The sequence below is a fragment of the Peromyscus californicus genome, unplaced genomic scaffold (genome assembly GCF_007827085.1).
Source record: "Peromyscus californicus insignis strain IS unplaced genomic scaffold, ASM782708v3 Scaffold_19__1_contigs__length_69161282, whole genome shotgun sequence".
In the NCBI taxonomy this organism is placed as follows: domain Eukaryota; kingdom Metazoa; phylum Chordata; class Mammalia; order Rodentia; family Cricetidae; genus Peromyscus; species Peromyscus californicus.
Window position 1 is genome coordinate 25,350,181 of NW_026294491.1, and position 12,427 is coordinate 25,362,607.

Consider the following 12,427-nt stretch of genomic DNA (forward strand, 5'->3'; position numbering starts at 1 on the left):
AGAGAAGCTCAGCTCTACTGGCCCTAAAGTAGCCAGCTGGTGACTGAGTCAGGGGCCCTGGGAGGAACTTCTGACCCGGTTCCCACCCTACCACCTCCCAGCTTCCCAGTGCTGACTTGGCTAATTGAGCTGGAGATCTTGCCAAAAAACAGCCCTGATGGCCTGGGAGCCAAACCCTGGGGCTGCTGGAGGGCCCAGCTGGGTTCAGCTGCCGGGACTGACGAAAAAGAAACAGCACCAGTGGCCTGCGGGTGACTAATAGTGGCTGCTCAGGGTGTCCCGTCAGCTGTCAGGGAAGATGACGGAGCACTTACCCTGTGTTCTCAAGACTCTTCCCTGGAGGCTGATGGCCTCACTCACCTTCCAAGCTGGCTGCAGGGCCCACTTCTGACTTTGCCAGCGGCCCACGGTATTCCCTGAAATCCAACTGCAGGGTGGCCAAGATCAGGTATGGTGGTAGAGCATGCGCTCTAGAAATAAACTTCTCTCCCTGCAGGGTGGAGAAGCTCACAGGTGGGTGAGGAATGACAGGTTGAACGCTCGCAAATTTGACAAGAGCAGGAAAACAGCGGTCTTTGGAGTCTGGAGAGCTGCCTCCAAGTCCCAGCTAGCTGGGTGCCCTTCCATCGAGTAGGAAAGCTTCTCCGGACCTCAGGTGGCCTTGTTTCGGAAATGAGGACACCATCATCGCCACCAGGGTCACATGGAAAAGTCAGCAACCTAATTTTTAACCCAACATCGGACAAGTTATCCTTGGCTGACTCACACACAGCAGGTCCTGCCTGCTAGGTGCTGGTCTGTGCGGAGTGGCCTCTTTTAAGAAAAACAAACAAATGATGAATAAATAATACATTTACTTTCTTTCTTCCTTCCCTCTTTTTTTTTTTTTTGAGATAGTCTCTTGTTAAAAGCCCAGTATAGCCTGAACTATCACTTCTCCTGCCTCTGTCTCCCAGCTGCTCCCAGTGACAGCCTTTACCCCCAACAAATATTGTCATTGTTATACTGCTGTGGATTAGTGTTCTTGTTGCTATGACAAATGCCTACTAAGAAGTGACCCCCAGGAGGAAGGCTTTACTGGCTCATAGTTCGAGGACCGTGTTCATCATTATCAGGGAAGGTCTGGAGGAGGACAAAGCTCCAGGCTGAGGTAACAGGAAGTTGAGGTTCCTCACTCACATCTTTGGGGACATGACAGGCAGCGAGCAGGGCTACAGACCTCATTGTTAGCCCCCTAGGGATCCTCTTTCTGCACCCAGACTCCAACTCCTTAAAGGTTCTATAACTTCCCCAAACAATGTCACCAGCTGGGGACCAAATGTTCAAACATGGGAACCTGCAAAGGACACTTTGCATTTAAGTCATAGCACACTTCTCTCCTGGGGACCTTTTGTCCTCAAGTCTGGGGCCACCAGCAGTGATGATGGTGGCTTTCTCGGACATACTGTTGGGTAGCCCTGCTACAGGCCCGGCCTGCAGGGCCCCACCCTAGCACACATGGAGATGTTGTCTGTCCTAATCTAATTAATTTCCACACCCATGTGGCAGTGAGTTCTAACTCTCTGGGAGTTCCCCAGCCCCCTGGAGAGCCTGCTCTCTCAGTGAGGAGGTCAGCTGAGGTGGGGTGGTGGGAGACCTCAATATTGTCTGATGTGATACATGTTTGCCGAGAACCTCTTGTGTGCCAAGACCCGATGAAATTAAATGTGAGCAAAGAACAGGCTTTGTCCTGAAGAAATGTATAGGAGATGGGGTGGTGAGATGGCTCAGTGAGCAAAGGAGCTTGCTGCTAAGACTGAAAACCTGAGTTCAGTCTCCAGGACCCACAGTGGGAAAGGAGAGAACTGACTTCCACAAGCTGCCCTCTAGGGATGTACTCTGACACCCCTCCCAAACATAAAGAACTGTGAAATCATAATAAAGATAATGTATAAGAGAGGGAGCGGCCTGGGGACACACAGGGCTTGCCTAGTGTGTGCAAAGCTCTGGGTTCTTTCTGCATGGCTAAAGGTTACAAAAAAATGGATTAAAGAAGCATATATCGGCCGGGCGGTGGTGGCGCACGCCTTTAATCCCAGCACTTGGGAGGCAGAGCCAGGCGGATCTCTGTGAGTTCGAGGCCAGCCTGGGCTACCAAGTGAGTTCCAGGAAAGGCGCAAAGCTACACAGAGAAACCCTGTCTCGAAAAAACAAAACAAAACAAAACAAAACAAAAAAAAAAAAAGAAGCATATATCGATGCAACGACAGCAATAAAACAGAACAGAAACGTGTGAGAGAGGTGGGTGTGGGGCTCTGCCTGTAGTTCCCGCTTCCCAGGAAGCTGAGGCAGGAGGATCTCTGATGCCCAGGAGTCTACAAGCCAGCCTAGAAAAGAAGGGAAGAGGGAAGAAAAGTACAAGAAGTTCTTTAAGCTAGGTGTGTTCTACAAGTCTGAAATCCTAGGCTGAGCTAGCAAGATCTTAAACTCACCACCGACCCCGACCACCACGCTGGGAGACACACTGTCTCAAAAACAGTCAAACCAAGAAGGCTTCAACAAGAAGTGTATGTCTCTCCAGACTGTAATAGGAATCTCTTAACGTTCCGTGGGCTTAAGAAACAATGTAGCAATCGTCCTTGGGCTTAAGAAACAATGTAGCAATCGCCCAGACACACTAAACGTTCGGAAAGCCTCTGTCAGGGTTCAGCCTCAAGCGTAGGACACAGAGGTGAAATGAGACCGTGGTTTGCGTTTAGTACAAGGAGGGACTGGAGTGATGGCTCAGGTGTTAAGAGCACTAGTTGGTTTTCCAGAGGACTCAGGTTCGAGTCCCAGCACCCACATGGTGGCTTACAAATGACTGTAATTCTAGTCTCAGGAGATCCAATGCCCTCTTCTACCCTGAGCAGACATCACATGTGGTGTGCAGACGCACACGCAGACAAAACACCCATACTCGTAGGAAAGAAAGAAAAAAAAAATCAGTACAAGACGCTCGAGCTAGCGGTTTTGGAGGAGCATGGAATGGCATGCTGTGGGGGGAGTGGGGGTGGTCTGTTCCTGGGAGGACTTCCTAGGAAGTGAAGCCTATGAAAGAGGACCCTAGCCATGGGAAAAGGCACCCCAGGCGGAAGGAAGGCCCGGACACTGCATCGTGACTCAGATGACATGATGAGAATGAGCATGACCGAGAGCATGACCTCACCACTGTAGAGGTGGCCTTACTCACCCCCTGGTGTCCCCAGTGAAGCTGGGATGCAGAGGCTGGAAGGACAGCCCAACACTACCTAACTGCTTAGAAGCAGCTTTGACTGGTACGCAGCCTCCTCATGCCCAGCAGGACTTTTCCTTGTGGGAAAAATGTTTGTATCATATACAAAAAATAAGGCTATCTGCCTCTTGCTAGGTCCCAAGCAGGTGAACATTCAAGTCATTAGAACCGTGTTCCTACTGTGTAAACAGGAAGCAGAGTGGGAAGGACTAATGTCTACTGGGGACAGTACTTTACAAGGTGCCAGGCACATAGTAGGTGCTCACTAAACATTCCTGTCCTCTAAAATGGCGGGATGTTGGGTAGAGGTGCTTGCTTCTTAAAGCACTCACAGATGACAGCTTGGGACCTCTGACGTTTGAGATGAGGTTTGTGAAAGCGCTAACCAAATTTGAAAGCAAAAATTTCCAGGTATCTGTGTGACTCAGCTTGACAGGGCAGTTCATCCTGGAAATGACCGAATGTCACCTCCAGCCAGACTGCCCCCGAGTGGTTGCCCCTTGAATGGTTACCACCTCTCAGTCATTCAGGGCTTTCAGTTTCTAAGACTGAAGGCGATACCGAGACCCCAGTGTCATTCCAGCTGATGGCTTCTGCTCCCTGGTTCTCACAGAGCTTCTGGACTGACGGCTAGTGGGACCCCGTTTTCTGGCCCCCATTCTCTCTCTTTTCTTCTTTTAAAAATCTATCTATCTATCTATCTATCTATCTATCTATCTATCTATCTATCTATTTATTTTTGACAAGATCTCACTCTGTGGCCCTGGCCAGCCTAGTCTCTAGAGCAAGTTCCTGGCCTTGAACTCACAGAGACCAGCCTGCCTCTGATCCCCAAACACTGACATTAAATGTGTCTGGCGCCGTGCCTGGCCTCTGTCCTTTCTCGACAGCAGGTGACATTTTCTAGTCTCATCTCCACAAAGCTCTGGGTTCCACGTCACGCACCTCATAAAATGACCATGGTGGTGGTACACTCCTATAATCCCAGTATTTGGGAGATGGAAGCAGGATCAGAAGTTCAAAAAGTCATCCTTGGCCAAATAAGGAGTTCAAGGCTAGCCTGGGCTACGTAAGACCCTACCTCAAGCAAAACAAAAGAAAACAATACTTTGGGTCAAGGACTGAGGCTACAGCTTCTGGTATGAACACTCGCCCAGCATTCATGAGGCCCTGGGTTCGGCCTCTACACTGCAAATCAAGACAAGTGGACTTTTTTGTTCTGGCTTGCAAAGTGTGAACAACGATTTTTTTTTTTTAAAGATTTATTTATTTATTATGTATACAGCATGTATGACTGCAGGCCAGAAGAGGGCACCAGATCTTATTACAGATGGTTTCGAGCCACCATGTGGTTGCTGGGAATTGAACTCAGGACCTCTGGAAGAGCAGTCAGTGCTCTTAACCTCTGAGCCATCTCTCCAGCCCTGTGAACAACGATTTTTAAGGCGTTATTTCGGTGTTGCCAAATACATGGTGTTTTGTTTTGCGATCGTGTTTTGAAATTTTTAGTTGTGTGTATATGTGCTCCTGTGTGGCCACTTGGAGGCCAGAAGTCAACCTCTGGTGTCGTGCATGAAGAGCCGTTCACCTTGATTTTCGAGGTAGAATCTCTCACTGGTGCTTGCTGATTGGGCTAGGTTAGCTATTCAGGGAACTTCCGGTCTCTGCTTCTTCAACCTTGGAAGTACAAAGAGATTTACAAGCAATCACTACTGCGCCCAGCCTGTTCACATGGGTGTGGAGATCAAACTCAGGTTCTTATGCCTGTGTGGCAGGCATCTTCCTGGGTGAGCCATTCCCCAGCCCTGATTCTGTTTTTAAAGGAGCTAGAGGCCGTGTCTGCCAGCTATGGAGGCTGAATGAGGGATGATGTGTGGGGTTTGCTTTAAATGACCTGGGTGTGGAGGGAGGGCTAGAACTGATGGAATACTGGCCATTAGAGCCCGATAAGGAGAAAAGACTCATACCATTCTACCTTCATTTACATACGTTTGCATATCTGAGTAGTAACGCAAATGGGTCATTAGGAAAGCATCCCCTCTCCCACTAAGCCTGGTCACTACTGCATCTGGCGCAGGGCTGTTATTTTGTGACTAAGAGGGGACAAGCCTGAAGATGAGACTAAGCATTGAGTATGGCAGTGTGGAAGGAGAGTTGAAAAATATAATATATAAGTGGCTTTATGCATCCACATGAAATCTAGGCTCAGCAATTGGGGGGACACTTGACATTTGTCCTTCTGAGTCTGGTTTATTTCCCTTTCTTTTTTTTTTTTTTTTTTTTTTTCTTCGAGACAGGGTTTCTCTGTGTAGCTTTGCGCCTTTCCTGGAACTCACTTGGCAGTCCAGGCTGGCCTCGAACTCACAGAGATCCACCTGCCTCTGCCTCCCGAGTGCTGGGATTAAAGGCGTGTGCCACCACCGCCCAGCTTATTTCCCTTTCTATGGTGATCTCCAGTTCCTTCAGTTTTCCTGCAAATGACACAAGTTCTTTCTTCTCGGTGGCTGAATGAACCTCCATGGTGTGTATGGACCACGTTTTTTTCTTTTCATGAATCTGCTGATGGACAAGTAGGCTGATTCCACAGTGAGTGAATCATTTTTAGGTGGCAGATTCATCAGGTCAGGAACTGGCTTGCTTTTAGACTTTTGTGTCTTTGTTGATGCATTGTGTGTGTGTGTGTGTGTGTGTGTGTGTGTGTGTGTGTGTGTGTGTGTGTGTGTATGTGTGGGGTGCATGTGCGGGCACACTTGGGAACAACTTCCCGCCTTCTGCCATGGAGATTCTGGAAACTGAACTTAGGTTGTCAGGATTGGGGGCAAATGCCTTCACCTGGCTCCTCATCTTACCAGCTTGGGATTCCTTTTTATGAGATGCTATTTAACGTTAGAAAAAAATTATTTGGCTACAGGTACCCTAATTGTTCTAGAAAAAGAGCAATATGGAGGCCTGACCCTTCTTAGCTGCGGGGTGCCACATGACATCTGAAAGGGCACCAGGGCTTGGAGAAAAGCTTGTGGGAAACAGACTGACTCTCTGAGGGCTCCAGGAAGCATGAGAAGGCTCTGGTTTTTTGCTTTATTGCTGTCCACTGGCCTCTGGGGAGGAGGATGCCCACATCCCAATCACAGACCTTACAGTTTCTGAGGTGGAAATCACAGAACCAGAGCTGGGAAGGACAGCTGTCCTTCCTGGCCTCCCGCCCACGGGGACAAGGAGACTTCCTTTCGCTGAGCCCCTCAACACGGAGAAACCGCGCCACGCAACGATTACACACAGGGAGCAAACAGCGTTGTTTCTAACTGACCTCATGGCCCAGCTGCTCTGGGGGGATGTCCTCCGTTCTGTAATGCAAGACAAGTCACTGTGGTTAGCTGAACCCAGCCGGGTCTCCTAGATACGGACATTAGACAGTTGCCAAAAATGTGCGGAGGAAACGCTGGGGAGAACAAGGAGGAGGATGTGGAAAAAGGCCACAAGGCACGATTCTCTCTGTGTCCTCTGGATGCTCACGGAGTTCTGCCTGGGGCCTCTGGGGCTCAGCTGTGCTCCAGGCCAGGCCTTGGAGATTGGGATGGCTGAGGTCCGGCAGCCAGGATGAGTGGCAGCAGGTCACAAGACTGCGTTTATTCTTGGTCCTCATTGGCCCCAATTTCTAAGGCCTTGTTTAGTAGAGCTGTAATCCTTAAATTTGAGCAAATATCAGAATCTCCCATAGGGCACTAGCGGCTGGGCCCACTCTCTCAGTTTCTGATCCAGCAGGTCTAGGGTGGGGCCTGAGAATCTGTATTCTAACCAAGCACAGGAGCGTGCTGATTCTGCCAGTAAGGTTCCTTATTTGACAACCACTGGCTTTAACCCCTGTAAGACCCTGGCTCTCGGGGAGAGGGAGGAGAAATCTCCAACCCTTCACTCTCTTCACTTCGGCTGAATCAACCATAAGTGGCTCAAAGTGGTCCTGGGTAGGAGCTGAGGACTCACATTGTGTTTGGTGTGTTAAATTTTTCTGTAGTGCTGGGCACTGGACCAGGCTCTCACGAATGCTAAGCAGTCTACTCCCGAGCTACAATCTCAGCCCAGTGGGGCAGGAGGATGCTCGAAAGCCACTGGACAGGGAGCCCAGAGACTTAGAGGGATAGATGCTCTGAGTGACCTCACTGTGTGGTCTTGAAAAGTTACCTGCCCTCTTCTGGGCCTCAATGTGTGCCCCCTGTAAAAGAAGCAATTGACACTTTTCTGTATATATTATTGTCTTCATTAGGGTTACTGCTGCTGTAATGAAACAATGTGCCCCAAGCAACTTGGGGTGGGTGGGGAGAGTTATTTGGCTCCATCACTGAAGGAAGCCAAGACAGGAACTCAAGCAAGGCAGGAACCTGGAGGCAGGAGCTGAAGCAGAGGACATGGTGGGGTGCTGCTTACTGGCTTGCTCCCTATCGGCTTGCTCAGGCTGCTTTCTTGTAGAACCCAGGACCACCAGCCCAGGGATGGTCCCACTCACAATGGCCTGGGCTCTCCCCATTGATCACTAATTAAGAAAATGCTCTACAGGCTTGCCTGCAGCCCGATCTTACGGAGGCATTTTCTTAGTCAAGGTTCCCTCCTCTCGGATGACTCTAGTTTGTGTCAATTTGACATCAGTCTAGTCAGCACAACTATTTTGAAAACTAAAAAGGAACACAGAGAGGCCACGTCTTACGGGGGAGAGTGTGCTTGCAAGCCTGGCACATGGGACACTACCTGGGCGTGGATGTTTGCCAGCTGTAGGTTCTGGTCTGAGCTGCCTGACCTGTTAAGAGATGGAGGAAGGCTTGTCAAGTGTTAGCTCTGATGACTACTTCTATTTTCAACATCTTTTAAGATTAGGAAGCCAGGAAGATCTCTCTTCTTCCCCATCCCTGTCCCAGTGTGGAGCCCGGAGACCTTCAGGGTAGACTCAGAGTTTTCCCCTGGAATGATTGATTGTTCTGGGAAACACCTGAACCCTCAGAGTCTCCACGGATGAATCCTTCATTGACTCCCATTCATTTGTTTATTTAGTATTTGTGAGGGCCTACTATGTGTCCACTATGGGGACTGAGGACACAGGAGCTTAAAAAGCCCTTCCAGGTCCCCACTTCCTATGGAAGATGCTGCTGATCTCAAAATCACACGAGACGGCATCAGAAGGCAGCCAGAACTGGCTAGAAGAAAGAAGGTAGATCCCCCAGAGCATAGGGAGGAGCCTTGCAGAGGTCCTGAGGCTGGAAGAGCATGGTGCCTGCAGGGAGCTAGGCTGGAGGGCTGTGGAGGCAGGAGGATGCCGAACAAAGGGTCTGGCCTTTATCTTAGGACTGGCGAAGGCTTTGGAAGTCTGACAGCAGAGAGAGCCATGAGATGTGAGGGGCTATCTCTTCTGGATATAGCTGGAGAAGATTCCAGGGACCAGAGAGGAGATCGGTGAGAAACACAGCATGGTGCTGTTCAGGAAAAGAGTGCTGTGGTCTGGGTGCTGTGGGTATGAGTGTGTCTTAGAAAGAAGACATCGTATTTGGGAGATTTTTAGAGTCTGCTCCGTGAATGTAGAGGCGACCTGGGACCCCAGCTGCCCGGTGTCCTAATTGCCTAGGTGGATAGTGGCAGTTTGCATTGAGCCCTGGTGGGAGGGACTCTCTCGCCCTCTTGAGAATTTCAGGGCCACTGGTTGTGTTAAGGATTTTAAGATGAGAACCCTCTTTCTGTGTTTTGGGTTTTCACCTCCTCCGGGTGGTCATGACACATGTCATGTCTGTAATAGCAGCTGACACTCAGCAAACCGCAGCCACCTGCTGGACATATTCTGTGACAACATTGCCTCTTTTCTCAAACTCACACCCTTGGGGGCCATCAGGCACTCCCTAAGGCAAAGACATGTTGCATCTCAACCTTGAGACAGACACCTAAGCGTCACCCTGGACCACAAGCAGGAGGGAAGGAAGTGGTGCTTGGCGGAGGCTCTTTTTTCCACAGTGGAGGCACGGGGCCCTCAGTTGTCTAGCGGTAAAAATAGAGGGGAATTATTGAGCTGGAGACTGGCCCCTGTAGACCCTAACCTCTGGGATTTTGGGTGCTCGGAGGAGCTCAGGCTGGAGGTCGAGCACATCTTCAGTCCACTCAGTGGCTCTTCCTCACACTGGCTTCAGTGTAACCTCTCAGAACCACACCACTACCCACTTCCTCTCCCCTTCTGGGTGACTGGATCTTGGCATCTAGCTAATGCCGCCTTCCTTCCGTGTGGGGCACTCACTCCAGGCAGGTTGGTCCACCTCCTCTCTGTGCACGGTCCCGCTCCCAGCCAGGACGCGTCCTTCACTTCATCAGGCTTCCCTATCTTCCCCAGGTCCCTCCTCTTCCCAGATATCCCCATGTCCTTGCTAGCCACCCTGCTCTTCTGTCCACTGGCATTTCTCCAGCCTTCGCTCACCTGGCTCAAAGCTTACCGGAACGTGAGCCATCTCTTCTGACTGGTCCCTGGTGACAAATGACACCTTCTAGCATCTTCCCCCCCGGAACCTTGCACTGAGCACTGGATAAGTGTGGGGAGGCCACTGCCCAGAGAGGGCCCCCCACCCTCCCCACCAAGCCGCTCTCCCCTGCACAAAGTCCCGAGGCATCAGCTTGGGAAACCCAGAACTTGCCTTCGGAGGAGGGTCTCCAGGCTACAGCAGAGGGTTTCTTCACATGGCCCTGTCCGTGTGCAGAAGGAAGGCTACCCGGCCGCTTCCTCGCCTTTTGTCCCCATTGCCCTCTCCCTAACAAAGCCTTTCTCAGTGGAAAAGGGCCTGGTCACATAATCCTTGGCCAACACAAGCAACCATTGTAGCCTTAGGGAAAGGGGGTGGGGGCAGAGAAGTACGATGAGGTTTTGATTTCTCTTTGCCAAAGCTGGCTCCAGGGAAGGCCCCGGCCCACAGCTCATGACTCAGACTTTGGGGCCGCAGCTGCAGTCCTGTACCTCTTGACTTTTGCTCTGCTGGGGGGCCAGGAAAGAGGCGGTTGAGTGGGACCACGGTGCTTGAGCTTTCCAAAGGAGTCTTCTCTGGGATGGCTTCTCCCATAGGGAGCCAAGCGAACGATCCTTAGGTCACTTTGTTCCATCTGCCCCCACTTTACAGCTTGGAAGACTGAGGCCCTGGGAAGGCAAGCCATTCTCTTAGAATCGTTTAGTAGAGATCTGGAGCTGAACCTTTGCAGTCTATAGCCTGGTCATCTCTTTGACCCTCCTTCAACCCTGCCCCACTTCCTGCCTCATCAGCTTCACACATAGCCCCCTTGCCCTGTCTTGACCTCACTGGTCTTAAAGAGAAAGAAACAATGCACATTCTTTTCATGTGGTGGTTGGTGCGGTTTATAACTGAGTGCTTCAGTGTCTCTTGAAATATAATGGGTTTCAGCCCTCTGAGCTGACTTCAGGAATGAGCTGGCCTCCCCAAACCTCAGCATCATTTCAAAGCCATAGCCATAGCTAAACACAACAAGAAAACAGTAAAAATAGCGAAGCCAGCCGGGTCCTCCTGTCTCTAAGTCTCCACCTGTGAGTCGTTTGAATTATCGTCTAATTTCATACGATTACGAACACACTTGTAAAGTGAAGCAAGAGCATGGGCTTCTCTGCTGGGCTGTGGGCCCTGACTGTGGAACTGGTCTCAACAAGTCGCCGCTAAGCCAGCATCTGCTGTGCCTGCGACACACACGCTCTGCTCTTTGCGCTGCAGGCTACCGTGTGCGGTCCTGTGCCCGGGGTGGACATGCTGGGCACTCATCGTTTATTGTGTGTCTTTTGTGTGCTGTGGTTAACAGTTAAGGCACAGGTGAGGAAACTGGGCTCAGCGCTGCGATTTCCTTCTGGGCAGTCGGGCTGTATGGCCCTGAAGGGTCCCTCTCTTTTTCACCTTCCTGTGCCCTGCTCTTGATTAGGACACAGGACAGCGGAAGTACTCTAGGGTCCATGGCGCTGTCATCTGCAGAGTGGGAAGATCTGAGGGGTCAGGAGCTAGCAGGGCATCCTGCTCAGGGGGCTCTTCATCCTCACCCTCAAAATGCGGTGGGACCCCCCTAAGAGCGATGGCTCTGGAGCAGTCACAGAGCCGGCAAAGGGGGGCGGAGCGGCCATGGGAAGCTGTTCAGGCCCTCGCTCCGGAAAGCTCTGGCGTCTGAAGGGACGATCGCCCCGTGCGCCAGGAGCCCCCGCGCGGGCTCCGCGTGGCACTTCCGATCCGGGCCGCACGCCGTGGCTCGCCAGGCCCGCCCCCGCCCCCAGCGCCCGCGCCCCCCGCCCGAGCCTCGCGGCCCGCCCTGCCCGTGTACCCGCCCCGCGCGCCCCTAGCCGGTCTCGCCGAGTCCGGGCGGGCGGGCGGGCGGCTCGGGACAGCGCGGGCGGCCAGAGCGGCTGCAGCTGGAGCCAGCAGTGCGGGCGCCGTGCCGGGTGGGGTAGCCGGGAGCGGGCCGGCAGGAGGCGGAGGCTGCCGGCTGGTCTGCGATCCGGCAGTCCGGGGACTCGGGTGCCTGCCCGTCCCCGTCCCCGCGCGGCCACATGGCTCGGCTCTGCGCGCTGCTGCCCTGCCTGCTGCCCTGGTACTGCACGCTCTGCGCCGCCGCGGGCAGTCAGACCCCAGGTGCGTGCGGGCCGGTCGCGCGGGGACGTGGGGTCTCTGGGGGTGCGAGCGGCCAGAGTGGCCCCAGGATGCAGGAGCCAGCCTGGCAGGGTTCGAGAGGGGTGGAAGGCGGCGTGCCTGGTGCAGGCTTGAGTTACTTGGCTTTGGCTGCTTGTAGTGATTTCTGTCCCTTTCCGTCACTGGAGGGGACTGGGAACATGAGTCTCTCCCGGTGAGAAAGAGTCACAGTGAGCCCACCTTCCCCTTCTCTCCCTCCACTTCTCTTGATCTTTTAATGCCTTGTCTCTAACTTGGGTGGCACTTGTGGAATTGTGTGCATGTGTGTGTCTGAATGTGCATGTCTGGTTGTCCCACACGGAATCAGGCTAGCAGGTGACTGCTTCCCATAGCAGAAAATCGTGAGCACTGTTGCTTCTGACCAAAAAAGAGGTTCTTCCTCTATTTCCCTCCAAGCCCCCCACAAAGCATCCCCAGACACTGCAGATCGTCTCCCCGGCATAGACCAGAGACACACCACATACATCTTACAGCCTGGGTACCC

General features: G+C 52.2%; 1 protein-coding gene and 1 long non-coding RNA gene across 2 annotated transcripts in view; one reads left to right on the forward strand and one right to left on the reverse strand.

The window, feature by feature from the left end:
- Positions 1 to 823: 823 nt before the first annotated feature.
- Positions 824 to 9,903, reverse strand: LOC128114709 (uncharacterized). The gene is made up of 3 exons (XR_008219869.1): positions 7,994 to 9,903; positions 6,561 to 6,597; positions 824 to 4,930 (listed from the first exon to the last, which is right to left on the reverse strand). It is a non-coding gene; the product is annotated as an uncharacterized LOC128114709 (long non-coding RNA).
- A 1,744-nt stretch (positions 9,904 to 11,647) lies between these two features.
- Adamts14 (ADAM metallopeptidase with thrombospondin type 1 motif 14) overlaps positions 11,648 to 12,427 on the forward strand; it is a 76,572-nt gene continuing 75,792 nt past the window's right edge. The window contains exon 1 of the mRNA XM_052744894.1: positions 11,648 to 11,886. Within this exon, the coding sequence (XP_052600854.1) occupies positions 11,805 to 11,886 (82 nt within the window). The 5' untranslated portion in view covers positions 11,648 to 11,804. The remainder of the gene's footprint in view (positions 11,887 to 12,427) is intronic.